Source organism: Urocitellus parryii, chromosome 12 (assembly GCF_045843805.1).
Source record: "Urocitellus parryii isolate mUroPar1 chromosome 12, mUroPar1.hap1, whole genome shotgun sequence".
NCBI classification, from domain to species: Eukaryota; Metazoa; Chordata; class Mammalia; order Rodentia; family Sciuridae; genus Urocitellus; species Urocitellus parryii.
Window position 1 is genome coordinate 92,893,935 of NC_135542.1, and position 27,879 is coordinate 92,921,813.

Here is a 27,879-nt window from a genome sequence, read left to right on the forward strand (position 1 = left end):
TTATTGTAGATTACCCCACCCCTGTTTTTTGAATGTTGATCATACATACAATGACATATGATTCAACCTTAAAAAGGAAAGAAATTCTGATTTAAGCTACGGCATGGGTAAAGCTTGTGGACATTTTGATACACATGAAATAATCCAGTTGCAAAAAAAATGCTGTATGATTCCATAGATAGGAGGTACTCAGAGTTGTCAGATTTATAGAGGCCAAAAATATAATGGTGATGCCAGGGACTGGTGGGAAGGGAGCAGTATTGTTCAAAAGATCTAGAGTTCAGTTTTGGAAAATGACAATGTTCTGGTGATTGATTCAACAACAATATGAAAATACTTAACACAATGGAACTGTGCATGTAAAAATGGTTAAGATGATAAAATTTTGTTTTCTTATGTGTATTTTACCACAATTAAAGTTTTTTTATTTAAAAAAAATTGAAAGAAGTACTTAGCCTTCTTAAGGATGTTACGAAGGACAAACTACAAAAAGGAAAGACATTTGATTAAACTTCAGTGAGACAAATTTCAGTGGACAATATCAAAAGGCAAATGTCAGCCAGGCACAGTGGTGCACTCCTGTAATCCCAGCAACTTGGGAGGCTGAGGCAGGAGGATAGCAAGTTTAAGGCCTGGGCAGTTAGCAAGGCCCTGTCTCAAAATAAAAATTTTAAAAAGGCCTGAGGGTGGAGCTCAGTGCATAGAAAGCCTCTGCCACCTGGTTTGCCCTCCCCCCTCCTTTCTCTTATCCAATTCCTGGCATACCCCAGCTTCCCTAAGCACTTCCTGAGAGCTCCAGTTTCTTCAGCTCATCCCCCTTTCTGGTCTCTGGGCTGTTTAAACCCTGGGTCAACAGACTTCCCTGTTTTTGTTTTTGTTTTTTTCCTCTTTAATGTGTTGTCTTCTTTTTTTTTATTTTATTTTTTATTTTTTTAATTAATTTTTTTAAATTGACATATGCTTTTTATTGTTTATTAGCAGATTGTGCCCACATAGGTGTGAATATCCACAAAAACTGGTGTCCCTATCTGAACCCTGACCACGGTGCTGAATGATTTGAAGGAAACTGAGCCAATCCTGACACTGTTAAAACCCTTTAGATCCCTGATCAAGTCAAGGGAGACTCGTGTCTTGTCCCTGCCTTGTCCTCATCCTTGCCTAGGAAGGAAGACTCAGGAGAAGGGGGAGTTTATGGCCCTAGCACTTAGTGTCAAGCTGCCTGCCTCCAGCAGTCAGAAGCCAAGGCACCCTGTCCCTGCTTAGACAGCTCACATCTCACTCAGCCTCTGCTATGCAACAGGCTTCAGGAAGCCCTCTTCCTCCAGGATTCATCCCCTGGGGAAAGCTTCCACAGGGCCTGGAATTTAGACTTAGGCCATTAAGCACTGAGACCAGTGATCAAAGATGAGTTAAGTGGGGCTGGGGTTGTGGCTCAGTGGTAGAGTGCTCACCTAACACGTGTGAGGCACTGGGTTTGATTCTCAGCACCATATAAAAATAAATAAATTAAATAAAGTTATTGTGTTCATTTACAACTAAAAGAAAAATATTTTTTTAAAAAATGAGTGTATTCCTAATGATGACCAGTGTCCCTAATGATGACTAAAGGCCATCAGGTAAAGCCTCCCCTAATCCTCCTCTGGTCTTTTAGCAGAGGACACTCCTTTTCCACTTCACCCTTGCCTGAGTTCTCAGCTAATGGGAAAGCTAGACCTGCACTAGGCCACTACCTAGAACTCCCTGCCCAGGGCCTCCAGTGTGTGCCTCTATCGAAGGGTAGTTTTCCTGGACACCTGGGTTTGGGGATGAGGCTTGTAAAACACAGATGACTGAGCTTCCCACAACTTCTGATTTAATAGGTCTGGGTAAACCCTGAGGAACGGCAGTTTAGACAAATGCCAATGTCATGCTAGTGCTACATGTTGGTGGCTCCACAATTAGGTAACAACTGGGTTTAAAAATGGAGCAGGGTCAGGAAAGCCAATCAAGAAGCTATGGCCTGGGTGGGGCTGGGGTAGTAGCTCAGTGGTGGAGCACTTGCCTAGCATGTGTGAGGCACTGGGTACGATTCTCGGCATCACATATAAATAAAATAAAGGTACATTTACAACTAAAAAAAAAAAAAAAAAGCTATGGACTGCTGGGTGCGGTGGTGCATACCTGTAATCCCAGTGGCTCAGGAGGCTGAGGCATTAGGATCACAAGTTCAAAGCCAGCCTCAACAATTTAGCAAGACTCTAAGCAACTCACTGAGACCCTGTCTCTAAATTAAAAAAGGAAAGAAAGAAAGAAAGAAAGAAAGAAAGAAAGAAAGAAAGAAAGAAAGAAAGAAAGAAAGAAAGAAAGAAAAATGGTGGTGGTGGTACCAGGGATTGAACCCACTGAGCCACATCCCCAGACCTTTTTGATATTTTATTTAGAGACAGGGTCTCACTGAGCTGCTAAGTGCCTCGCTAAATTTCTGAGTCTGGCTTTGAACTCACGATCCTCCTGCCTCAGCCTTCTGAGCCACTGGGATTACAGGCATGCCCCACTGTGCCTGGCTAAATAAATTTAAAAGGGGCTGGGAATGTGGCTCAGTGATAAGCACCCCTGAGTTCAATGCCCCATACGGAAAAAAAAAAAAAAAAAAAAAGCTATGGCCCACTTCAGGCCAGACAGGTGCAGAGCCTAAAGAAGGGAGAAAAGGAGGACACCATGGAAACACACTTCAGGACCACCAAGAAAAGTACCCAGGTGATTGTGGGGCATGAGGGAGAAAGAGGCTTCTAGATTGAAGGACTGTGAGGAAGAACTCAGAAGGAGGTAACCCGGGGAGACACAGTGGCTTTGTGGATACGGGAAACTCAGTCAGTTTTGGATAGCTGAGCTTGAAGAGTAGAGTCACCAGGATGGAGCTCTCCAATAAATAGGCAGTTGGTGCCTTCCTTCTGGATCAGGTGTGAGGTGTTGGGACTGTGGCATCATGGAGTTGGAATTGCTACAGAACTGATAGCTGATGTTGAGGGACATGAAACAACTCCCCAGGGAGAGTACACAAGTTTTTTTAAAAAAAAAAAGAGGAGGAAGAACCACAGAATTCTGGAAGTTTCTGAGACTTAAGAGTCTTGTTAGGTATGCCTCAACCCTGAAGCAGGTTCCTTGGCCTGCAATTTGGGGACAAGTAGAGGTAATCCAGCAAGGAACAGGAGAGAATGAAAGTCCAGGGCAGCAAGCAAATAGGGCACATGAGATCCCTTCCCCAGTAAAGATGGTATTTCCTTTTAGCTTTCTGGGCTTGCTTCAGATAAGGCACAACAGTGCCCATTTTGGGGACACTGAAAGAGTGTCCTGGGCAGACCCCAGGGCAGTGGGTAGCAGGCCTGAGGAGGGAGGTGTGGACAGGAGAGGCCCACTGCCATTCTTGGTATGGTTCTCTCTCCGGGAGCAGAGCGGCATCTGGCCTTGCTCTGGGCAGCTTATAAGGCCTGGTGTGAGTTTTGTTTATGCAAGTGTAGCCTAAAAGGAACAAATCCACCAGCACTGGGGCTGTTGCCATTCGAATCCTTTTGCATACATTTTTCAAATGATAATTCACTCTACCAACCCCTCCTCTACACCCCCCCCAAGGCCAATTTATTGAAAAAACCACCTTATATGGTAATATTGCTAACACACCGTCAGCTGGCCTTTTTAGGGACTCTGTTTAAAGAAGATCCGCCTCTGGGGTTTTATATTGCTCTGGTATTTCTGCCAAAGACACAGCAGCCCTCAGTCACTGGGAGAAGGACCTCTCACACCCTCGGTGAGTACCACACAGCTTCTGCAGCCTCTTCCTTTCTGGGGCTGCCTGGCCTCTGGGTGCAGGAGGAGCCTCCAGATTGGCCTGGCTTCCATGACGCTGGCCCAGGTCACAAACATCAAGGCTCTTGGTGGCAGCAGTGCCTGCAAGCACATTGCTGCCTGCCAGGAAAAGCCATTTCTGGCCAGGGAGCATCCTGGGGCAGGGGCAGCTTGGAACCATGTTCCCTGCTCTTAGGCCAGGAGGCTGCTGGGATGTGGCGCCTGTAGTCTCTATTTGCCCGGCTCACTCAGATGTCGTTTGTCATGGGTCAGAATGTCTGGGAGGGTGTTTTAGGAAAGCAGATATTTTGCAGAAAAACAGTATCTTCTCAGGGTATTTGATGGTCCTGGTGTCCATAAGATGTCTATGTTGGGAATACAAAGTTATTTTCTTTCATTCTCCAAGTAAGTCTTTCTGTTCTTTGGTTTGTGCTTGCTTGGCTGATGGCTGATGTAGAGAATTTTCTCAATCTCTGAAAGTTCTAGGTTCATTGTAGATGAGGAAAAGTCAAGGGTAAGGTAGGGACAAGTGTCCTGTGTCCTTGGTTTCAGGGCTGGAAGGCACTTTGAAGCCAATTAATTCATTCTCCTCTAATGAGAATACTGAAGTCCAGAGAGGCTAAGCAACTCATCTGAAAGACTCACACACACTCATCTGCAAAATAACCTGTGAAGGCCGTGGTGCCCCAAACACACACACACACACACACACACACACACACACACACACACACACATGCACAAAGAATCAAAAGGAAGTGAGATAGAGAGGCCAATTCCATTTCTGTGGTCTGAATCCACTAACATCTTTTTTAACAGCTGAGGCAGGTTGGTGTCATGGTACAGGGCCTTGGAGGCAGACTGGTAGCCAAAGTTAGTGAGTAACCTCAGTTTTCTTACCTATAAAATGGGGTAATGGTAACAATATACTAATTAGCTCTGTAGTAAGGACTAAATATATAAAGTGCAGCACTCAGACTAACATGGTCAGGGCCTGGTCATAAGTCTTCAGACTATAAGAATCCCCTAGAAGGCTTATTAAAACAGATCACCCCACAGTTACCCCAGATTCTGATTTAGTAGGCTAGGGGTGGGACTGATGATTTGTATGCCCAAGCAGCTCCTAGATGATGCTAAGACTGCTGGTCTGGGACCATACTTTGCATGGGGAGGCTCTGAGCACCCACTTTTACTATCTAAATGTGGGTTTCACTTTCAGACTAGACCTTGGGCTAGAAAGAGGCAGAGCCTCCCGTGATGGAGATGGTTAGGTGCTAGAGAATGTGCCATGAGCAGTGCAATTCTATACAAGGCCTGGGAAACTGAGAAAAAGAGGCTGGAGTCCCACAGTCCCATTCAAGGGCATGACCCAATGACCCAATGACCTCCCACTAGGCCCCACCTTCTGAAGGTTCTACCATCTCCCAACATGCCACTCTGGGGAACAAATGTTTAGCACATAGGCCTTTGGGGGATATTCAACATCCAAACTATTGGCCAAATTATATTGTTTCATTGTGTTCATGTGTGAATATGTAACAACAAATTTCACCACTCTGTACAACTATAATGCACCAATTAAAAATGTGTGTGTGGCAGGGGAGAAACTAGCAAGCTATTTTTTTAAAAAATCCAAACTATTGCAGTATTTATATATGTTAGGGAAGGGGCAGACAATAATCATTTGAAGCCCTCACCCCAAATATATACCCAACTATGGTGTGAAATTCCACCATCAAGAAACCTTCCTTTGGGGGCCAAAATTGTCCACTAAAATGAAAATGTATTTTGAAACTGGCTTAAATTCAAACCTTAATCTTTTCCAATATGACAAGCTCCATCCTAGGAATTCTTTTTTTATTGGAGCATTATATTTAGACAATATTGGGGTTCATTTGACAAAATAATACATGCAAGGAATTTGCCAGGAGTAAATTTTGATAGAGAAGAATAAGAGAAATTAATAAGAATTATTATTTTGTGTGCCCTTTACAATGGGGGTTTATATGCTTTTTATGTAGTATTCCAGATAGTGAATATTTTTAGGCTTTGTGAGCCTGAAGTTCTGTCTTAACTACTCTCAACTCTGCCATTGTAACAAAAGCAGTCATAGATAATATGGAAATGAGTGGGCATTTCTGTGTCCCAATAAAACTTTATTTGTAGACATTGAAATTGAATTTTATGTAAAATGGAACAGTACTCTATTGATCTTTTTCCAGCAGTTCAAAAATATGGAAAAAAAATTCTTAGCTTGTGGGCTGTACAAAAACAGCCTACCTTGGTTTACAATTTATACAGCACTTTCATTCGTGTTAGTTCATTGGATTCATCATCTTGTGAGACAGATGTTATCATTTCCAGAGCAGGAAACTGGAGGCCAGGACGGACACATGGACGAGGGTGTTGGGAGGGTGTCCCAGGAGGGAGGATAAGGGCAAAGAAAGAAGATGTGAGAGTTCTGTGGTCAAACTTGTTCCTTCAGACTGGTAGGGAGGGGGGATTTTCACACCTCTGAGTCAGGGTTGACCAGGGAGATGGGTGAGTGAGGAGATTATTTGCACTCATTAAGTTTGGGTTTTTGGCCACCTTTGGGGGAAAATAATAAATTAAAGCTGCATTTCTAACTCCATGCAAGCCTCAATGAAGTCCAGATGTATCGTGTGCTGAAAGAGCCAGAACAATCCGCTCAGCTTCCCTCGAGCACAAAGTGGTTGTGACCCCAGGAAACCACAGTGACTTTGGCTCTGATTCAGCTGACATGCTCCAGACTAGCCACAGATTACCAGAAAGCAGCTGAGGAAGGGTTAGAATTTCCCTGGCAGAGACATTCCAGGAGTCTGACTCCAGGGTAGAGCCTTTCTTCCCGGGGTGCTGTGGGGTCCCACAGAGGCTCCGCTCTAGGCCACCAACCCTCACCCTGCTGTCACCACCCTCACTTCTTCTTTGGTTTAACAGAAACAGATTTAAAGCACCTGAAGTGCTGCAGAATGGTCCTGTTGACAGTTTTAAGTTGCTTTGTGGTTTGTCTCAGCAGCCACACTGCCTGGAAACAAAGTCGGAGGCTCTGATTCTGTCTGTGTATGTGGAACATCAGGAGGGAGGCAAAGGGTTAACTGAAAAGCCAGAGGGACTGGAACTATAAATCACACCTGAGAGAAGGACTGAGGGGGCTCTGGAGCAAGACAGTCATAGAGCTACAGCTTTACCTCCCTGCCACCCTTTGGTTTTGGACGCTGTCTTCCCTTCAGGGTGGACCACTGGTTGGAATTGGCCAGCTGGTGAAGAGAAAACTGTGTCCATGTGGTTTCAAATCAAGTACTTGAGGATCCAAGGGGCACAGCAGATTAGGACTGGAATGGGTCCACCAAGTGATGAGATTGTCACCCGACATTTATTGAGCATCTACTCTGCACTAACCTGTGAATTAGATGCTGGGGCTATAAATGTCAACTCAGATATGGTGCTGACAGAGGAGGAGCTCAGAGGTTCACAGAGAGGAAAGAACACAGACCCTTTTGTTTTACTGCTTTTGCTGCCAACAGCTCTAGAGGAACAGGCAGGCAGAAGCAAAACACCAAACATGGAGAAGTTAGGACAATTTCACCAAAGTGGTGTGGACAACACACCCTCAGGCTTCAGACCTGTCCTGGGGTGATGCCAGGCCTGGGAGGTCCTGGACAAGTTCTTTTAACTTCTGTGCAACGTGGTTTCCAAGTCTATGAGATAGGATTTAAAATTGCTTATTTCAGGGGCATTGTGTGGATTAAATAGATGATGCTGTATACATGAAGAATACCCCATTTCGTAAACTTAAAACACATTTCACCAAACGTGGAAACACTGAGTACACTGTGGTGTTTCACCTAACAAAGCAACTTGCACCTTTTTCATTGCATTAAATATATTGCTATTGTACGTGGGTTCCTGTTAATAAACTTACTTACTTATTCAGTAACTTTTCAACATTAGGGTTGTTTCCAATTTTGACTATTTCAAAAAAACTGTGTGCTGGGGTTGTGGCTCAGTAGTAGAGTGCTTGCCTAGCATGTGCGAAGCCCTGGGTTCAGTCCTTAGAACCAAATAAAAATAAATAAATAAAATAAAGGTATTGTGTTCGACTACAACTAAAAAATAAATATTAAAAAAAAAAAAAACTGTGAGGGCTGGGGATGTGGCTCAAGCGGTAGCGCGCTCGCCTGGCATGCGTGCGGCCCGGGTTCGATCCTCAGCACCACATACCAACAAAGATGTTGTGTCCGCCGAGAACTAAAAAATAAATATTAAAAATTCTCTCTCTCTCTCTCTCCTCTCTCACTCTCTCTTTAAAAAAAAAAAAACTGTGATAGGAGACATGTGATGGTTCATAAGAAGGGATTTTTAGAAGTGTTTTTTGTCCAACCAAAATTTATGTATGTTTTTAAGGATTTTCATAAGTATTTTAAAATTCCCCTTCAGAAAAGCAGGCCAATAGGACCCTCAATAGCAGTGATTATAAACTCACTTCTCCATACCCTGACCAGTAAAAGTGGGCCCGAAAAATGGACACAGGGTAGGAGAAATATAGCTCCATGGTAGAGTGCTTGCCCAAGCTTGTGCAAGGCCCTAGGTTCCTCAGCAATGTAAAATTAGTCAATTAATCCTGGTCATAGCATTGCTGGCACTCCATAAGACACCAGGTCCTGCTCACAGGTGCTAAACAAGAGCTTTCATAGTTTGGTCATTGAGACTCACATGTAGAACCTCTTACTTACCCCACTGCATTTCATCTTCTTTGATTAACTCATTTTCTCTGCTTTTTTGAATCTTCTTGGATTTTGATTCTTCCATCCAAACTATTTAATATTACTCTCTCCCCTAGTTCTGTTTTATCCAGAAATTCAATCAGCTGGTACTCTCTGTTTTCATTCAACTCATTTATAAAAATGTCACCTGGGGAAAGATTTAGAGTAAAGCTCTGAGGCATGTTGCCACCTCCAGGTTGATATCCACCATTAACTAACACCTTTCAGTGCCAGAAACTCAGCCAGCTGTAAATTGCCTAATGGTCTTATTGCTTAGCCACATGGCTTTATCAATAGGGCTATTCTCTTCTGGGCCCCATAGGGCTAGAAAGATGAGACTGAGCTCCACTGCCATTTCGGGGTTCTGAGGATCAACAGAGACAGAAACAAAGCAGATTTTAAAAGGCCTCTCCTATCGGGAGTCCTACCTTAAACAGAATTTTCATCTTAAAATTGCTCTAATAAGCTTCTGCTGCATCCCTCCATATCCTTTCTGACCTTGCATTCACAGGTCTGAGACTCTGTCTCCTCTTTGTTTTAGTCATGGTCTTCACCATCCACTTTCAGCATAAGGCCATTTGGGGCACCTTTCTCTTCCTCTCCCTGTCAGAGCCACCTGTGGTCACACATTCTGCAGCCCTCTCTGCTGGGGTCTTTCCCAGTCCACTGCACCCTACCCCTGTGTCTCAGCTAGAGGGCCATCTGCTCACTGCTCCCTGAGGTCCTGTTGCTTCTTGTTAATCACCAAGTGCCAAGAATTTGTTAGATGCTGTGTTTAATCAAAAAAGGAAGGAAGGCACTGGGGCATGTGGTGTATGCCTGTAATCCCAGCAGCTCAGGAGGCTGAGACAGAAGGATCAAAGCCAGCCTCAGCAAAAGTGAGGCATTAAGCAACTCAGTGAGACCCTGTCTCTAAATAAAATACAAAAATAGGGCTGGGGATATGGCTTGGTGATCTAGTGCCCCTGAGTTTAATCCCTGGCATACACATACACAAAAAAAAAAAAAAAAAAGAAAAGGGAGGGAGGGAGGGAGGATAAAGGAAAGAAGGAAGAGAGGCAGGAAGGAAGAAAGACTGTCTCCAATGTTGGAAAAATTAATTCCTTCATCAATTCACATCGTACTGATTTAGTCCTCATCATGGAGAAGGGAATTCTGTTTTCTCCATCTGTCGAGGCAGCAGACGGCAAGTCCCATCATGAAGTTCCTTCCCTTCCTCTCTCTCCCTGTCCTCTTCGAAGTCCTTGTACCCTTAGGACTGTAGTCTTCACAGATAGCTACTGTGTCTTTTTTCTTTAATATATTATTGATTTTTGTTTATATAAGCTATATGTGAATGCAGTCTCCTTAAAAAGTTAAAAATCATTACAGATATAACCCAGCACCTCCTTTCCCCGTCCTCTTCCCCACCCCCAGAGGCAATCACAATGACCTGTTAGGTAGCCTTTCAGAATTTTTGCTATATATTTATATCCACAAGTAGGAATCATGGAAAATACATAATGCTTTTATGCTTTAAAAAGAAATCACATAAGCCAGGCACAGTGGTGCACACCTGTAATCCCAGCAGCTCAGGAGGCTGAGGCAGGAGGATCGTGAGTTCAAAGACAGCCTGAGCAACTTAGGGAGGCCCTAAGCAACTCAGTGAGACCTTGTTTCTAAATAAAATACAAAAATAGAGCTGGGGATGTGGCTCAGTGGCTAAGTGCCCTTGAGTTCAATTCGTGGTTCCGATAGATAGATAGATAGGTAAATAGATAGATAGATAGATAGATAGATAGATAGATAGATAGATAAGAAAGGAAGAAAGGAAGAAAGAAAGAAAGAAAGAAAGAAAGAAAGAAAGAAAGAAAGAAAGAAAGAAGAAAGAAAGAAAGAAAGAAAGAAAGAAAGAAAGAAAGAAAGAAAGAAAGAAAGAAAGAAAGAAAGAAAGAAATCACATAGCCAGATGCAGTGGCACATGCCTGTAATCCCAGCAGCTCCAGAGGCTGAGGCAGGAAAGGATCACAAGTTCAGCAACTTGGGAGACCCTAGCAACTTAGCAAGACCCTGTCTCAAAATAAAATATATAAAAGGGCTGAGGAAGTTTCTCAGTGGTTATGGGCCCCTGGGTTCAATTCCTGATACCAAAAAAAAAAAAAAAAAAAAGGAAAAGAAAGAAATCACATAAATGGTTTCAGCTTCATGTTCTATTTTACAATTTGCTTTTCAGCAAGAATGGTTTTTAAAGTCTACCCATGTTAGTCCATATAGATATGCCTTGTTAACTACAGTACAGAATAGTACAGTATTCCATTATTTGGATATTTGGGTAGTTTCAAATTGTGCATCCTGTGTTTCCTAATTAAAAAGTGCCAACACTTATCATAAAAATTTGAATCTTAACACTATGAGTGGAAAATGTTCTTCTGTAATTTGCATGTTTTCTGGTAAGTAGAGAGGCTAATGCATCTTTTGTTGAGTATTTGCATTTCCTTTTCTGTCAATTATCTATTCAGTCTTTATTTTTTGTTTTCAGCTATTTACTTTCTTATTGGTTTGTAGTAGTTCTTTGTATATTGTAAATAATAACCCTTTGTTAGGTATTTGCAATTTTTTTCAACTCTTTTCCTAAACTTCAAGTTTTTTAGTGATTCACTCCATGAGATGAAAGCTGATTTTGGCAGGATGACCATAACAAAGTACCACAGACTGAGTACTTGAACAATACAAATTAATTTTTTCATGTTTCTGGAGACTAGATGTCTGAGGTCAAGATCAAGGTGTCGGCAGGGTGGTTTCTCCTGAGGCCTGTCTCCTTGGCTCGTAGATGGCTGTCTTCTCACCCTTACCTTCATGTAGTCCACCTTCTACATGAATCCATGTCCTAATTTTCTCTTCTTATAAGGATATACTTTCTGTGGGAGTAGTCATATTGAACACCAGCCATATTAGATTAGTGACCTCATTTCCATTTAATGACCTTTTTAAAGACCCTATCTCCAAATACAGTCACATTCTGAGGTACTGGGGTTAGGACTTTAATAGAGGAATTTGAGAAGGGACACAAATCAGTTCATAACAGCAGGGTAGAGGGAGGAAGCCCAACTGGCAGAGAATGGGAGCCAGGTCCACACCTGCCCTTTCTAGAACTGGACCCTGATTGCACGTGATACAAGATCCCCAAACCAAGAAGATATTTATAATATGATTTGACTCACAGTTGAAGGGTTCTCTTCTCCTACAACCCCAAGGTGCTCCAGGCCTCAGTTCACTCAGCTACCCTCACCATGTGTGAAGAAGAGACTACAGCACTTGTGTGTGACAATGGTTCTGGCCTGTGCAAGGCAGGCTTTGCAGGAGATGATGCCCCCCGGGCTGTCTTCCCCTCCATCGTGGGCCGCCCTCGCCACCAGGTTTGTGCTCATTTGGATCCAAAACTTTGAACCACTATGAGCCACATTGTGGAATCTATGCTCTGTGTGTGTGTGTGTGTGTGTGTGTGTGTGTGTGTACACATGTGTGCTAGGGTGGGGTGGGAGGCTGTTTGCTGACCAAAGATAGAGTGCAACTCTTTAAATAGAATTATCCCATGCCAAAACCAATATTTATCAGTCATACCATGATGTGTTATGTCTGGGCTTAAGTTTTGGGAGTTTCTAGGTTTGGAGGAATGAAGATACATGAGATTAAATAAGGCTCTTGCTTTTTAAAATTTTTATTTGTTCTTTTTAGTTATACATGACAGTAGAGTGTATCTTGACATATTACACATATATGGAGTACAACTTCCTATTTTTGTGGTTGTACGTGATGTGGAGTTTCACTGGTCATGTATTCACATAAGAACAGAGGAAAGTTAGGTCCAATTCCTACTACTGTCTTTCTTATTCCCATCCCACTCCCTTCCCTTCATTCCCCTTTGTCTGATCCAATGTACTTCTATCCTCCCCCACCCCTGCTTATTGTGAGTTAGCATATCAGAGAGAACATTTGGCCTTTGGTTTTTTGGGATTGGCTTATTAAGCCTCTTGCTTTTAAGAAATTTGCATTTTGTGAAGATGACACACAACTAACTTGAGATCATGGGTTGTGAAAGAGGCAAAAATATTTCACCAAAGGGAAATAATAGGCAGAGAGGAATCTGGGAAAGGGAAAGCTTCATAGAAAAAGAGATACCAGAGGCTCAGGAGGATTCCAGCTAGTGGAAAGGAGAGCACAAGCAAGATGTGGAGGTGTGGAGCACAAGCATAGGGCACTTAAGGAGAGCAAGTACATGTCGGGGGCGGGTGTGAGGGGGCCGGGGGAGAAGAGGGAGGAAAAGTGTATGGATGGGCATTGTTTTATCTAAAAAAAAAAAAAATGACATTGTCTTAGGAGAGAGAAGAAAAACCAGCCCACAGGAAATCACTTACCTCCTCCTCTTGTCACCTCCACACTCACATGTGTCTGCCCACCCTTACCTTCTGTTGTCCTGTATCTGGGGGGCTCTTTTTCTCATTCTCTTCCTTCTCCAGAGTTAGCCTAGTGCCTGAATCCCTCTGTAGGAAGCCTTCATCAGCTTCACTCTCTTTCCTTGTCTTTTGCAGGGTGTGATGGTGGGAATGGGCCAGAAAGACAGCTACGTTGGGGATGAGGCTCAGAGCAAACGAGGGATCCTGACTCTCAAATACCCCATTGAACACGGCATCATCACCAACTGGGATGACATGGAGAAGGTATCTGGACTGCCCCACAATCCCCCTGTGTTTATTTTAACAATGATCCATCATCATGACCCTAGAATCTCACAACCCACTGTGCCCTGACAACTCTTCCTTGAAAATGTTCTCACCTCCTTCTTTCTTTTCTTTCCATCCCCCATGATAACTTCTCCAACCTACACTGCCAGCCTCTTTCCCTGGACTGTTGCAATGGCTTCCCACTGCTTTCTTTATCTCCGGCCCTCACTCACCCTATTCTCTACCCTGCTGCAAAGCTCCTCTTTCTAGAAACATCAGCTCAGGTCATTCACATCTTCTAGAATCGTCAGTAGCTCCTCATTAACAACAGTAAGTTCCTAACTTCCTGTCATGGCATCTGAGGACCTGGCCATATCTAATTTCCAGTGTCCTCCTTTCACTACCTTCACTCCAGTCAATATTCACCCTTGTTAAAATGCTAGCGCTGCTGGGTGCAATGGCACACACCTGTAATCTCAGTGACTAGGGCTGGGGGCAGGGGCGGTGAGGCAGGAGGATCATAGGTTCAAGGCCAGCCTTAGCAACTTAGTGAGACCCTGTCTCAAATTTGAAAATAGAAAGTGCTGGGGATGTGGCTCAATTCCTGGTACCTAAAATAAAATGCTGGTGCTACCTCCAGAGATGCAAATAATCCTCTCTCCCTTTTTATTTTCTCTGTTTTGATTTCAGATAGGTGAATTGATGTTATATTATTATCATGATTCTTTAATGAAAATCTTAAGTAGGACTCTGGGGGTTTCAAGAAGTTCTTTTGTGTAAGAAAATGTAAAGAGAGAGCATTTTTAAAATGCTAACATTTGTGACAAACAAACTCATGTGTGCAAAATGCTTACAGAGCCTTTCTAATATTCTCTCTTTGGGGGAGGGGTAACTACAGATTTAACCCAGGGGCAATTTACCACTGAGTCACATCCCCAGCCCTTTTTATTATTCTTTGAAAATATTTTTTAGTTGTCAATAGACCTTTATTTTATTTATTTATATGCAGTGCTGAGGATTGAACCCAGTGCCTCACATACACTAGGCAAGTGCTCTACCATTAAGCCACAACTCCAGCCCCTTTTTTATTTTTTATTCTAAGACAGTCTCATTAAGTTGCTTAGGACCTCATTAAGTAACTGAGGCTGACCTTTAACTTTGGATTCTCCTGCCTCAGCCTCTAAACTGCTGAGATTATAGGTATGCACCACTGTGCCTGGCTCTAATATTCCTTCAATCAATTCCACTGACAGTTGTGTGAGAGTATAAAATGTCTAAGATGATCGTCTTTTGAAAGGTAACAGAGAGCTTATTGAGCAGACTGCCATTAGGAATGAAGAATATTGAGATGAAATCTGTAATTCTCTAAATCCTGGATTTGGTTGCTCTGGATATGAGATAAGCACATAAAATGCAATAGCTTTCACATTACAGTCAAGTGAGGGAGATCATGGACACCAGCATCATCAGAGAGACCTGGGTGCAAATCCCACTCTCTAAGACTTAGTTTCTTCATTGGTAAGTGAAGATAAAAATATTTCCTTCATTAGGTTGCTTTGGAGATTGAATTAGGTGAATATTTAATATAATCCTAGAACATAGATTAGTGCTAAAGAGAAAGTGACATTTGTTATTTATATATATCTCACGATCTCTAACTTGAAAACATAAGAACTAAAATATTTTTTACAGTAGTGATAATGTATGAACCCTTCAAAGAAGCCTCTAGGATAATAATAACACATGCCTTAAAAAGAAAAACTAAATAGGGTAAGGCTGCCAAATTTCCCCCAAATAATTTATACACTCATTGCCAGTGCAAGAAAAATTATGCAAAATAGTCATAAAGAATGATTAGAGAAATAAATGGGCAAAGATTATGAGAACAAAAGGAGTAAGAAAAATTATTAGTGAGACCGGCCAAATTCTAAAATATAAATATGAGTTATAAAAATTAAAACAATTTGATGCCAACACAAAGGTAAAAAGGGATTATATGATACATGAAACTTCCAACACTAGAGGGAAAAAAAATCATTCAGTGAATTACTCTGGGACAACTGATTAGTTATTTGAGGGGCTGAAGAATCTTATCTCATACCAAATATATATCAACTGAATAGAAAATTAAATATAAAAATTCAAAGAATAGCCAGGCACAAAGGCATATACCTGTAATCCCAGAGGCTGGGGAGGCTGAAGCAGGAGGATCACAAGTTCAGGACCAGCCTCAGCAATTTATCAAGGCCAAAAGCAACTTAGCAAGACTCACTCTAAAAATTTAAAAAAAGGGCTGGAGATGGGGCTCAGAGGTTAAGCACCCCTGGGTTCAATCCCTGGTACCAAATAAATAAATAAATAAATAAATGATTTTAAAAAGTAAATGTGCATGTTTAATCGGTTTTCTGGTGAAAGTATTCGTAGAGAAAAGACAAATTTGACTTCTTAAAAAAATCATAATTTCTAGTATATCAAGAAAATCAAAATTCAAATGTCAAATTGTAAAAAATACTAAAGTACAATGAAGGATTAATATAAATAGCTAAGGCAAATTGGTAATTAAAACCACAAAATGTCCCTTAGACAAATAAAGGACATAAACAGGTAATTTGTCAAATGGAAATTATAAAAAGTTGCAAATTTGAAAAGATTTAAAACTCATTTTGAAACACTTGAAATTAAAGCAACCAGATGTTATTTTTTACCTATCAAATTATTTAATATTTTAAGAGTGAAAACATTGAATTTAAGCAAAATAGCCACTTTCTTATTTATTTATTTTTTTTGTTACTGGGAATTGAACCAGGAGTGTTCTACATGTGAGCTCCATCCCCTGACCTTTCCATTTTTTATTTTAAGAAAGAGTCTTGCTAAGTTACTGAGGCTCAAACTTGAGACCCTCCTGCCTCAGTTTCCCAAGTCACTGGGATTACAGGTTTATACTGCTATGCTCAGCTGCATTCTTGTTTTATTTTTTTTAGCTTTAGGTGGACACAATATCTTTATTTTATTATTATTATTTTTTTTTATGTGTAGCTGAGGATCGAACCCAGTGACTCACGCATGCCCGGCGAGTGTGCTACTACTTGAGCCATATCCCCAGCCCTTTCTTATTCTATTTTTTTAAAAAAATTTTTAGATGTTGATAGACCTTTATTTTATTCATTTATTTATATGCGGTGATGAGATTCAAACCCAGTGCCTCACACATGCTAAGCAAGCGCTCTACCACTGAGCCACAACTCCAGCCCCTACTTATTCTTAAAGAGTTTAACTTTTGTCGGTCACAGAAAATAGTCTCCCAGTTGCCACATCTTTTAGTTCCCTAACTCCACATTTAGGATTCTTCTCTGTAAAACATCTTGAATTCAAAACAGAAAATGTAAAGTGCACAAAGATAATTTTTACAGGATCATTTATAAACAAAAATCAGACACTCTAATAGTAATATGATTAAATATATGACATATATGATAAACTATTGAAGCACTAAAAATGTTTCCTTACTTTACTAAAAATGAATATTTACTATGAAAGAGAAAGTTATTTATGCTATAAAAACAAATTTGAACATAGTATAGTAATAATAATATGAAATAAGTAAATAATAATAACAAATTTTAAAATACATAAAGAAAAGATTCAGAACAAAAAACAAAACTTTGACTGTTATTAGTTGATGGAAATTTGGGATATTTTAATAATTTTTTCTTCTTTTTTTTTGAATTATAAATATTTTCAACTTTTAGGATACAATACTTTGTTAATAAAATAGAATGAAGTGCAGGTGCTTGGACCCACATGTAAAGATACTGATTTGGTTGGTCTGGAATAGAGCCTAGGAACCTGTTAGGTTATGCTGAGAGAGAGCATCCAGGGGCACATTTTAAGAAACATCACCTTTTAAGACCAATTGCTATTTTTCATGATCCTGCTAAACCTTCAAGTCAGGGCCTCTGCTTGTGCCATTTCCTCTGCCTCAGATGCTCTTCCTCACCTCTGGAGACGTTCTTTGCTTTCAGACCCATTCAAATCTCCCAGATTTTGATAACTCCTGCCTCTTTCTTAACCTAACAATTTGGTATGTCTTTGCAGTTTGTGTTTTTGACTGCCTTTCATCCCTTCAGATTTCCAAAGAACTGGGCACCATGTCTGATTCACATCTACCTTCATTACACTTAGCATCCTCCTACGAAAGTTCACAAATATATGGGTTCAAGGGGACCAAGTGACCCTATGTCCTACCTCTGAAGGCAACCAAAGCCCCATCTCCCTGACACTAGTACCAAATTTCTCTGAAATAAAGACTATTATTGTATCATCTTTTGCCTCCCAGAGGACATTTAGTATTGTCTGGAAATATTTTTAATTGTCACAAATAGAAAGGTGCTACTAGCATCTAATGAATGGAGACCAAGGATGCTGCTGAACATCCTATAACGTACAGGTCTGCCCAGTCAACAGAGAATTATCCAACCTCGAATGTCACAGTGCTGGGGTGAGAAATCCTGCACTAAGCACCAATTAGCCTAGTCAGATATCAGTTAGGTTCCCACCAGGAGACAGTATACTCTTTCTTTTAATTGATTAAAAAAAAAAAAAAAGATGTGAGCAGGGTTAAGGTAACCAGAAAGGGATGTTGAAGCACCCAAGTGCCAGAAACAGTGAGAGCTCTTACACCCCTAAGTCTGAAAGGACAAGGTGGGGGAGAGCAGTGTCATTGGAGCCCAGTGAGAGCTGAAGTCCTGAAAAAGGAGCTACCCACTAGTTCATGGAGGACCACACCATTGCCAGGAGAAATGCCCTGACCACTTTCCCTCCTCCTACTCTCTAATTCTCTTGCTAGAATCTTCCACTGGCCAAACACAGAATTCAGAAAGTGATGAACAATATGCCCATCTCCTTTGAGGCACAAAGCAAAGGAGATAAAGGAGAAACGGGAAGAAGGAAAGTCCAATGGAAATAATCAACACACAGAGTATATTGGCCCCAGGGCTGGCCTGCCTGGGGCCCTGTTGAGAAAGAATATGTCCTTTAAATGTTAATTAGAAATCCCAAAGCTGACCTTTCTCCTCTCCAGATCCAACCCATCCACTCCCCTTACAGGGGCTTGTTAGAATTTTCCAGCCTGCTGGGAGTCTGCTGGTCTAATCTGGCTTTTGTCTCAACCAGATCTGGCATCACTCCTTCTACAATGAGCTACGGGTAGCACCAGAAGAGCACCCCACCCTGCTTACAGAGGCCCCACTAAATCCCAAGGCCAACAGGGAGAAGATGACCCAGGTAAGAGTTGGCAAGACTTGAGGTCTGGCACAAGAGTGCAACATGGATGCTCAAATCAGATACTTTCTCCCCTTCATACATCAGTGCAACAGACTGTTTTGAGGGCCTTCTATATAGCCCAGGGCAAGGCCTATAGGAAGTGGGAATAGTATAAAGTACCAAATTGGCTTAGTTCCTAACCTTAATAAGATTACAAACTGTTCTATAGCCCAAAAGGTGCTGTGATTTTTGACAGATAGTTCTTTATTCTTCACTGTCCTTTCAGATCATGTTTGAAACCTTCAATGTCCCTGCCATGTACGTTGCCATTCAAGCTGTGCTCTCCCTCTATGCCTCTGGCCGCACCACAGGTAAGTAGCCCTGTAATTTCTTTCTTTCTGATTTCAGGGGAAGTAAGGGCAAGCTGACCTCCTGCAGAGGATCCTGCTTGGAACAATTAAAGGAAGAGCCAAAGTCCAGGAGAAAATTATGCTTAGAGATAACAGATAGGAATGCCTATGGGAAATGCTGGGTCTGAGCTTACTTCATAGAGTTGGAAAGAATTTACATGAACAAAGCATAACTAGCACACACATTCAGTGAGGGCTGTTCCTTATGGTAGCATTCCAGGAACTTATACACACATCCCATGACCCTGGAATGTTCTACCTCATAAAGTTAGCAAAGGTAGAACCTGTGATGATAGATGTTATATGTATGTGACCTTGCTGTGGAAGGATATTCAGGAAACACAGAACCTCAACACAAAATGACCCTTAATAGGGACTTGACAGCTTTCATCAATATCATTCAAACATTCAGTCATCATGAACTCATTCATTTATCCATTCACTCATCTATCATTACTCTCTAGAATGTGCCAAATTCTGTACTAGGCCATGGACATACACAACAAGTAAAACAGATCCTGCCATTGTGGAGCGAACAGTTTAATGGGGGAGAGATAAAAGTAAAAGATCATTTCACTGCATGTGATAAGGACAGCAAGGAGGAAATACATAGCACACACAATTTTGTATTCTGGGCTTTGCACTTGATTTTATGACATAAACATCATGTTTACTGGACACATGGTAGTCATGGAATGATAGCTTCATTGTTTATTTATTTAACCACTTCTCTTTTGCCAGACCTTTTGGTTTTCTCTAGTTTTTATCCTAAAATTTTTCATAATAAACTTTTGTGTATTTTTTAATGCAGAGTAATACTCCATTGTGTATAAATGCCACATTTTTTTTATCCATTCATCTATTGAAGGGCATCTAGGTTGGTTCCACAGTCTTGCTATTGTGAATTGTGCTGCTATGAACATCGATGTAGCAGTATCCCTGTAGCATGCTCTTTTTAGGTCTTTAGGGAATAGACCGAGAAGGGGAATAGCTGGGTCAAATGGTGGTTCCATTCCCAGCTTTCCAAGAAATCTCCATACCGCTTTCCAAATTGGCTGCACCAATTTGCAGTCCCACCAACAATGTACAAGTGTACCCTTTTCCCCACAACCTCGCCAGCACTTATTGTTGTTTGACTTCATAATGGCTGCCAATCTTACTGGAGTGAGATGGTATCTTAGGGTGGTTTTGATTTGTATTTCTCTGACTGCTAGAGATGGTGAAATCATAGAATTTGGTGGGAAATGGATGGCATTAGAGCAGATTATGCTAAGCGAAGCTAGCCAAGCCCTAAAAAACAAATGCCAAATGTCTTCTTTGATATAAGGAGAGTAACTAAGAACAGACTAGGGAAGAAGAGCACGAGAAGAAGACCAACATTAAACAAGGATGAGAGGTGGGAGGGAAAGGGAGAGAGAAGGGAAATTGCATGGAAATGGAAGGAGACCCTCAGGGTTATACAAAATTACATACAAGAGGAAGTGAGGGGAAAGGGAAAAACAGTACAAGGGGGAGGAATGAATTACAGTAGTGGGGGTAGAGAGAGAAGAGGGGAGGGGAGGGGAGGGGAGGGGGGATAGTAGAGGATAGGAAAGGCAGCAGAATACAACAGACATGAGTATATCAATATGTAAAGCAATGAAGTGTAACTGATGTGATTCTGCAAGCTGTATACGGGGTAAAATGGGAGTTCATAACCCGCTTGAATCAAAATGTGAAATATGATATATCAAGAACTATGTAATGTTTTGAACAACCAACAATAAAAAAAAAGATTTGCAAAATTAAAAAAAAAAAAAAACAAAACTTTTGTGTACAAGAGCAGATTACCAGTTTCTGAATATTTATTTTGCATCTGGCCCTTGTCAAACCATCTTATTATGGTCTAATGGTTTCTTAGTTGGTACATTTAGTCTCCTAAACATAAAACCATGTCATATGTAAATAATGACAATTCTGTTTATTTTTGGTAATAATATTTTGTATTTACATTTTCTGTCTTACTACATCGACTAGAACATCCAGGACAATATTAAAAAATAATGGTGACCAATCAGGTGCCGTGGCGCATGCCTATAACCCCAGCAGCTGAGACAAGAGGATCATGAGTTCAAAGCCAGCCTCAGCAAAAAGTGGGGCACTAAGCAACTTAGTGAGACCCTATCTCTAAATAAAATACAAAAAGTAGTACTGAGGATGTGGCTCAGTGGTTGAGTCCCCTGAGTTAAATCCCTAGCACCCCAAAAAATAATAATAATGATGATGACCAACAAAAAAATATGAAGAAAAGAAATAAAACATCATTCTAAGTGAAAAATAAAATAAAATGTTTTTTAAAATGTTGATCTAGCAGTGTTTCCCCATCAATTAGAATATTGCTGTTGGATCAAGAGGGATTTCTTGTAGAGAAATTTTATTTCCTTTCATGGTTTAATAAAAGTTTCATTAGTAGAGAATGTTAATCCCTTTCAAATTGATTGGTTTTCATAATTCCTTCCAGATTTAACATTCTGATTGTAGGTACATATGTATTAATTTGACTCCTGAAGGATGTCCACTCTCACTTCAAGAACATGTAGCCTAGATTGAATGCAAATCAACAAGTGTGCATTACCATGAATGTATTTCAAAGAATCCAAGAAAAAGAGAGATTTCAGTTGCCTTCTAGAGGCCTATAGTCTCATTTGGGAGAAAAAAACCTGATATATACACACACAAATATGAATGATGATTCTCATGGTGGGTGAGTTTTCTTAATTACTAAAGGGATATATATTAGCTTGAGATCATTTGGTAACAGATCTCAGAAAAAATAAATGAAAGACAGAATGAGATTTTCATTTGCCCATTCTCTCTGTCCACAGGCATTGTCCTAGATTCAGGGGATGGCGTCACCCACAATGTTCCCATCTATGAAGGCTATGCCCTACCCCACGCCATCATGCGCCTTGACCTGGCTGGCCGCGACCTCACGGACTACCTCATGAAGATTCTCACAGAGAGAGGCTATTCCTTTGTGACCACAGGTATCCAGCCCCTTTCCTGATTCTGACTTGAACTCAGAACCAAATCTAATGTAGGACTGCAAGTTCTTAGGACTAAGAAGAATTCTATGGTCCAGTGTCTTCTAATTCTCTTGGGGCAGACTCACCCTAAACTGAGGCTATGCCTCTGGTCAAGACCAGGTAATCAAGGCAGGCTTATTGAAGGAGAAAAATTCCTAATAAAGATAGCCTGGGGACAAGACTTGGGCCCAATTGTTCTAAGAGTCACTCGCCTAACCCCTCCATTACAGTTTTTCCACCATTCCCTCCTTCATCAGGGACCTGCTGCTTCTGTTTGTGTCACACTGGGACCTGGGGTTTTGACAAGGCTGAATGGTAGTGAAGTTATGATGGTGCGTTTCATTACCTAGGGGTGCTAGGGTTTGTCTGAAGAAAATTGTAACTAAAGAGATTTGAATTTCTAAGAAGAGAGCACCACACAGCCCTACTGGGCAAATGAGTCTAGATTGGAAGTGTGCCCTGTAGGGCCCTCAGGAAGGCTTTATCAGGATGGTGATAAGAACAAGGAGGAAATCCCATGTGAAGTGTTGCTTGGGAATAAAGCTTTTGTATTCCCTTTTTAGAAAAAAGTGGACAATTTTACATGGGATGAAGAGACCATTGACCTTCTTTGGGGGTAATCCGGGTATCATCCTAAGACTGAATTCAAAATAGATATAAGGAGGTTTTCAAGGTGATCACAGTGGCACAACAAGCTAGCAAACAGAATACCCACTTTCTGTCTTTTCTGTTCTTCCCAGCTGAGCGAGAAATCGTGAGAGACATCAAGGAGAAACTGTGCTATGTGGCCCTGGATTTTGAAAATGAGATGGCCACAGCAGCCTCATCTTCCTCCCTGGAGAAGAGTTATGAGCTGCCAGATGGGCAGGTCATCACCATTGGCAATGAGCGCTTCCGCTGCCCTGAGACCCTCTTCCAGCCTTCCTTCATTGGTGAGGACTTTCAGTCCCTGCTCACTGATCTAGAGGGCTGGGTAGAGGGGTTCAAGGTGAAGGGTGGGTGAGGTATGAAAAGAGAGATACCAGGAAGTCATGGACATTTTGTTTATTATTTATACATATTTTTCCAGGAAGGATAAAAACTATATAAACAAACAACTGGATAAAATCTAATTTTAAATAAAAGGGCCAGGAAATCAAGATAAAGGAAAAGCAGGGCTAGGATTGTCGATCAGTGGTGGAGCACTTGCCTTGCACGTGTGAGGCATTGGGTTTGATCCCCAACACCACATAAAAATAAATAAATAAAGGTATTGTGTCTATCTACAACTAAAGAAAAAAAATTTAAAAAGATAAAGGAGGGCTGGGGTTGTGGCTCAGGGGTAGAGCACTTGCATAGCATGCTTGAGGCACTGGGTTCCATCCCCAGCACCACATAAAAATAAACAAATAAAATAAAGGTATTGTGTCCATCTACAACTTAGAAAAAGTTAAAAAGAAAAAGATAAAGGAAAAACAGGTTAGAGAATATAAAATGAAACTAAGAATGAGATTAATACACTACACATGTCAGGACATTTTCCAATCACTTTAACATTTAGGTCATTGGGACATATCTACAGTAGGAAAGAGATCAGACTTGGTTTTAAGTCCCAACTCTGCCCCTCCAAATCCTGTAACCTTGGAACTTAACTCCCTTCTTCAAGTTCTAATTTTCTCATCTATAAATTGGAAATAATGATAGAACCCACCAGATGGTATTAAGACAAAGATTATAAAGTAATATTTAACACAAGGGTAATTACTTTCCTTAGGGATGTATAAGAGGAAGATAAGTGTAGAAGGTTTCTTTAGGGGGCATTAAAAATGTGTCCCCCAAGAGAATATTAAATTTGATTTAATTTTAATCAAATTAAAATTGTATTGTGATGGTTTCACACTAAAAATATTGAACAATATATTCTTCCACATCGTTATTGGTGCACTATAGTTGTACAAATTGATGGGTTTTATTGTGAACAATATATTATAATAGGGAATTTTTATGCTATGTGAATTTATCACAATAAAACTGTTTTATAAAAAGATGGTATGTAAGAGGAAATATCCCTTTAGAAATATGCCGTGGTCAACAGTGTGAAAGATCAGTTAGAACAGGGGGAAGCTAAAAGCAGGGTTCAAGACCAGCTGGGGTTCTGCTCTTGTAATCCAGGTGGGAAGTTGACTAAGGGTCTGAACTAGGGCAGTTGTAATAGCAGCAGAAGGATCATATGAGGAGTTGGAACTGTGTTTATGAAACAATGGGTGTTGTAATCGTCACTAGGCATGGAGTCTGCCGGAATTCATGAGACAACCTACAATTCCATCATGAAGTGTGACATTGACATCCGTAAGGATTTGTATGCCAACAATGTCCTTTCTGGGGGCACAACCATGTACCCTGGCATTGCTGACAGGATGCAGAAGGAGATCACAGCCCTGGCCCCCAGTACCATGAAGATCAAGGTGAGTCTTGCCCTAGATACCTTTTCCTGTTCTTTGCACAGAGACCTGCCTACCTGGGAAGTGCTGCCAGGCACAGGAACCTGGTGTTCTCTTGGGTTCAGCAGCAGCCAGGTCTAGAGCAAATTTCATCTTGGCAGATTATGTTTCTTGAGACCTGATAGGCTAGAGACATGTTTAGCATGGATGAACTCTTGTCATATGGATGTCATACAAGAATAAATTGAAAGAATTTGAGATAAAGAGAATATTGAGCTGGGTATGGTGGCACATACCTGTAATCCCAGCAACTCAGGAGACTGATGTAAGAGGATCACAAATTTAAGGCCAGACTCAGAAAATTAGTGAGACCCTGTCTCAAATAAAGAATAAGAAAGAACTGAGGATGTAGCTCAGTGGTAAAGTACCCCTGTGTTTGGTCCCCAGTACCAAGAAAAAAAACAAACAAAAAAGAATATTGGGTCAGTGTAGGAAGAAGTTGCGAGGAGGGAAATAGAAGGAGAGAAAAAGAAAGTAGGCAAAGTTAAGATGTCTTTAAAGTTTTACAAGGGTTTGGATGTTATCCTAGAGGAGGTCAAAATTTAAAAAGGGAATGTTTGCTCATGGGGCTGGCTGCCACTAAAAATTCTCAGGGACATTCCTGAAATTTTTTTTTTTTTTTTTTTTTTGGTACTGGGGATTGAACTCAGGGGCACTCAACCACTGAGCCACATCCCCAGCACTATTTTGTATTTTATTTAGACACAGAGTCTCACTGAGTTGCTAAGCGCCCCACCATTGCTGAGGCTGGCTTTGAACTCATGTCTCAGCCTCCCAAGCCACTGGGATTACTGGCATGAGCCACTGTGCCCAGCTGACATTCCTGATTTCTTGGCTAAGCTGCTCTGATCCACTGTTCATCCTGCCTCTGGACTTCTACACTGCTTCTCCCCAGGGTGCATTTCTAAGTCCTGAGCCTCAGCAGAATGGAAGCCCACCTGTTTACCACTTCTCCCTAGCCTCTGGTCTCCAAGCAATCATACCTACCTTTCCAGGGCTTCTGGGAACTTTCCTGCTAATAGGTTTAGAGAAAGAGTTGGGAATAGGAAGAAACTGCTGGAAAGTTACTCTCACAATAAAGGTGGTCTTGGGGGAGTAGGCCTGATGGAGATGTGTTCTCTGTCACAATTCTAAGAATTTTCCTCAGAAAGGAAGGCTGCTGGGGCCTTCCCTGGCCTGGTGGAGGTACTCATCACAGGGTAGCAAAGCAGGTCACCAGAAAACTGCCAAGAACCTACAGGCTCTTCCCACCCAGAACTTCAGGAGAAATGTACTTACTTTGCCTGCCACATGGAGGGCATCATGCCAGGATGCCACACCCAGCCTCACCCCAGATTCTGGTTCAACAGGTCTGAGGTGCCCGTTTCATCTACATTGAGAAACAGCCACCAGGGTACAGCAAGCATTTTTACCATGAGGATGGAAGGAGGGGTGGGGAAGTAGATATATCTAGTCTACCACAATGTCTATCCTGTTCATTTCTGATCATGGAGGCCGCCCTTTCCCAGGGCAGTCTAGAAGCATGGTGAGAAGATTTCTGGTCCTCCTTTCCGGTTCTTTTCTTTTGTTGCCTAAGGTCTGGGGCGGGGGAACTACAGGTATGTACTATCATGCTCAACTTCCTTGCCTGTTGCTCTTGGGGGCTGATCATGATTCAAACATTTACTTTTTGCAGATTATTGCTCCCCCTGAACGGAAGTACTCAGTCTGGATCGGAGGCTCCATCCTGGCCTCTCTTTCCACCTTCCAGCAGATGTGGATCAGCAAGCCTGAGTACGATGAGGCAGGACCCTCCATTGTCCACAGGAAGTGCTTCTAAAGTCACAACAGGTTCTCAGGATTCTCTTGAGACTGTTGATACCAGTTACTGAAACATTAAACCTGCAAGCCTTACTTCTCTATGTGGACTCTTTTTTTTCCTGGGCTGTGTCACATACACAATGCTAAGGGCTTTTCTCAAATTATTTCTAGTCTACACAGTGCTCCTTTGGTACTTTAGATACTATTCTTATCCCTGTGCTATAGAAGACAAAAATGAGACTCAGAGAAGTGAAGTCTTGCTGAGGATTACACAGAACCAAGATTAAAATTCAAGTATATCTGACTCCAAAGCTGTACCATCGTTTCTCCTCTTCCTTGAACATAAGTAAGAATATGAGCTAGATGACTTTGGGGCATTAAGAAACCTGGGCTTTCAGAGGTGTAAATCCTCATACGCAAGGGCAATCCACTAGAGCACACAAACCCAAGTCATATAGGATGTGACATAAGTGGCTCAAACACATGGTTATTTGTACTTAGAAAAGGAAACTCACAATGGGACTAAGATCTCTCAGGTCCTTTGTCATTGAAGACTGGGTTGCATTTGGCTCCAAAATTAATCAAGAAAGGAACAGCACCCTTGGGAAGAATTTTTATTTTTCTTCATTCGATCTCTTTGTCCCTTCTCTTTTTTCCTCTCCCATCTGCTTCATATTATATTTCTCTCTGTCCCCTGCCCTTGGTCAATTCTCTACTTTTATAAGTAGTTGCTGAATTTTGGGCATGTAGAGTTCCTGGGTAAGACCACATGTGATTTATGTTTCTCACAAAGACAGTTCCTTCCTATCAAGATATCACTGCATAAAAGGGGAGACAAACATGTGAACATGTATCACAATGACATGAGGGCAAACAGAAGCATCCAGAAAGTGCTATGAGAGGGGCTGGGGCTGTAGCTCAGTGGTATAGTACTAGCCTTGCACATGTGAGGCACTGGGTTTGAGCCTCAGCACCACATAAAAATAAATAAATATTTTTTAAAAGGCCACATATTATATTTTTTAAAGAGAGTGCTTTGAGAAAATAAAGCTAAATGTTAAAGTACTCACTAAATGTTAGTTGTACTTATAACATGCTAGGCACTGTGTCGAGAGCCTCACATGACTGCCTCCTCTTTTTTTTTTTAATGTATACAGTTCCTTTATTCAATTTAATTCTTATGTGGTGCTGAGGATCAACCCCCCCACACACACACACAGTGCTTCATACATGCCAGGCAAGCACTCTACCACTGAGCCACAACCCCAGCTCCACGATAGCCTCCTTTAATCTTCAACATAACCATATAAAGCAGGTACTGGTGTTATCTTCCTTTTACAGCTATTTACTAGTTACCAGGCCACCCAGCTACTCAGTAGCAGGACAAGGTCCTCAGCTCTGCCTGGTGCCTCTTCCTTCTCTCCCTGTAGCCAAGTTCCATGTTCCTGATCACATCTTGTCTAAGCCACCCCAGACACACCCACTTGGAGACAGTGGGGCTCCGTAGTTAAATGCAGGGACCTCAGTGTAAGATGTTTTTCTATCGCCATCCTTGC

At 41.5% G+C, this 27,879-nt stretch overlaps 1 protein-coding gene across 1 annotated transcript; it reads left to right on the top strand.

Moving 5' to 3' along the window:
* Window positions 1-3,724: 3,724 nt before the first annotated feature.
* Actg2 (actin gamma 2, smooth muscle) lies at window positions 3,725-26,407 on the top strand. The gene is made up of 9 exons (XM_026397432.2): window positions 3,725-3,784; window positions 11,840-12,001; window positions 13,175-13,303; window positions 18,479-18,589; window positions 18,855-18,939; window positions 21,843-22,004; window positions 22,784-22,975; window positions 24,306-24,487; window positions 26,199-26,407. Exons 2-9 carry the CDS (start codon window positions 11,876-11,878, stop codon window positions 26,340-26,342), a joined length of 1,131 nt encoding a protein of 376 aa, XP_026253217.1. The 5' UTR covers window positions 3,725-3,784; window positions 11,840-11,875; the 3' UTR covers window positions 26,343-26,407.
* The last annotated feature ends 1,472 nt before the right edge of the window (window positions 26,408-27,879 follow it).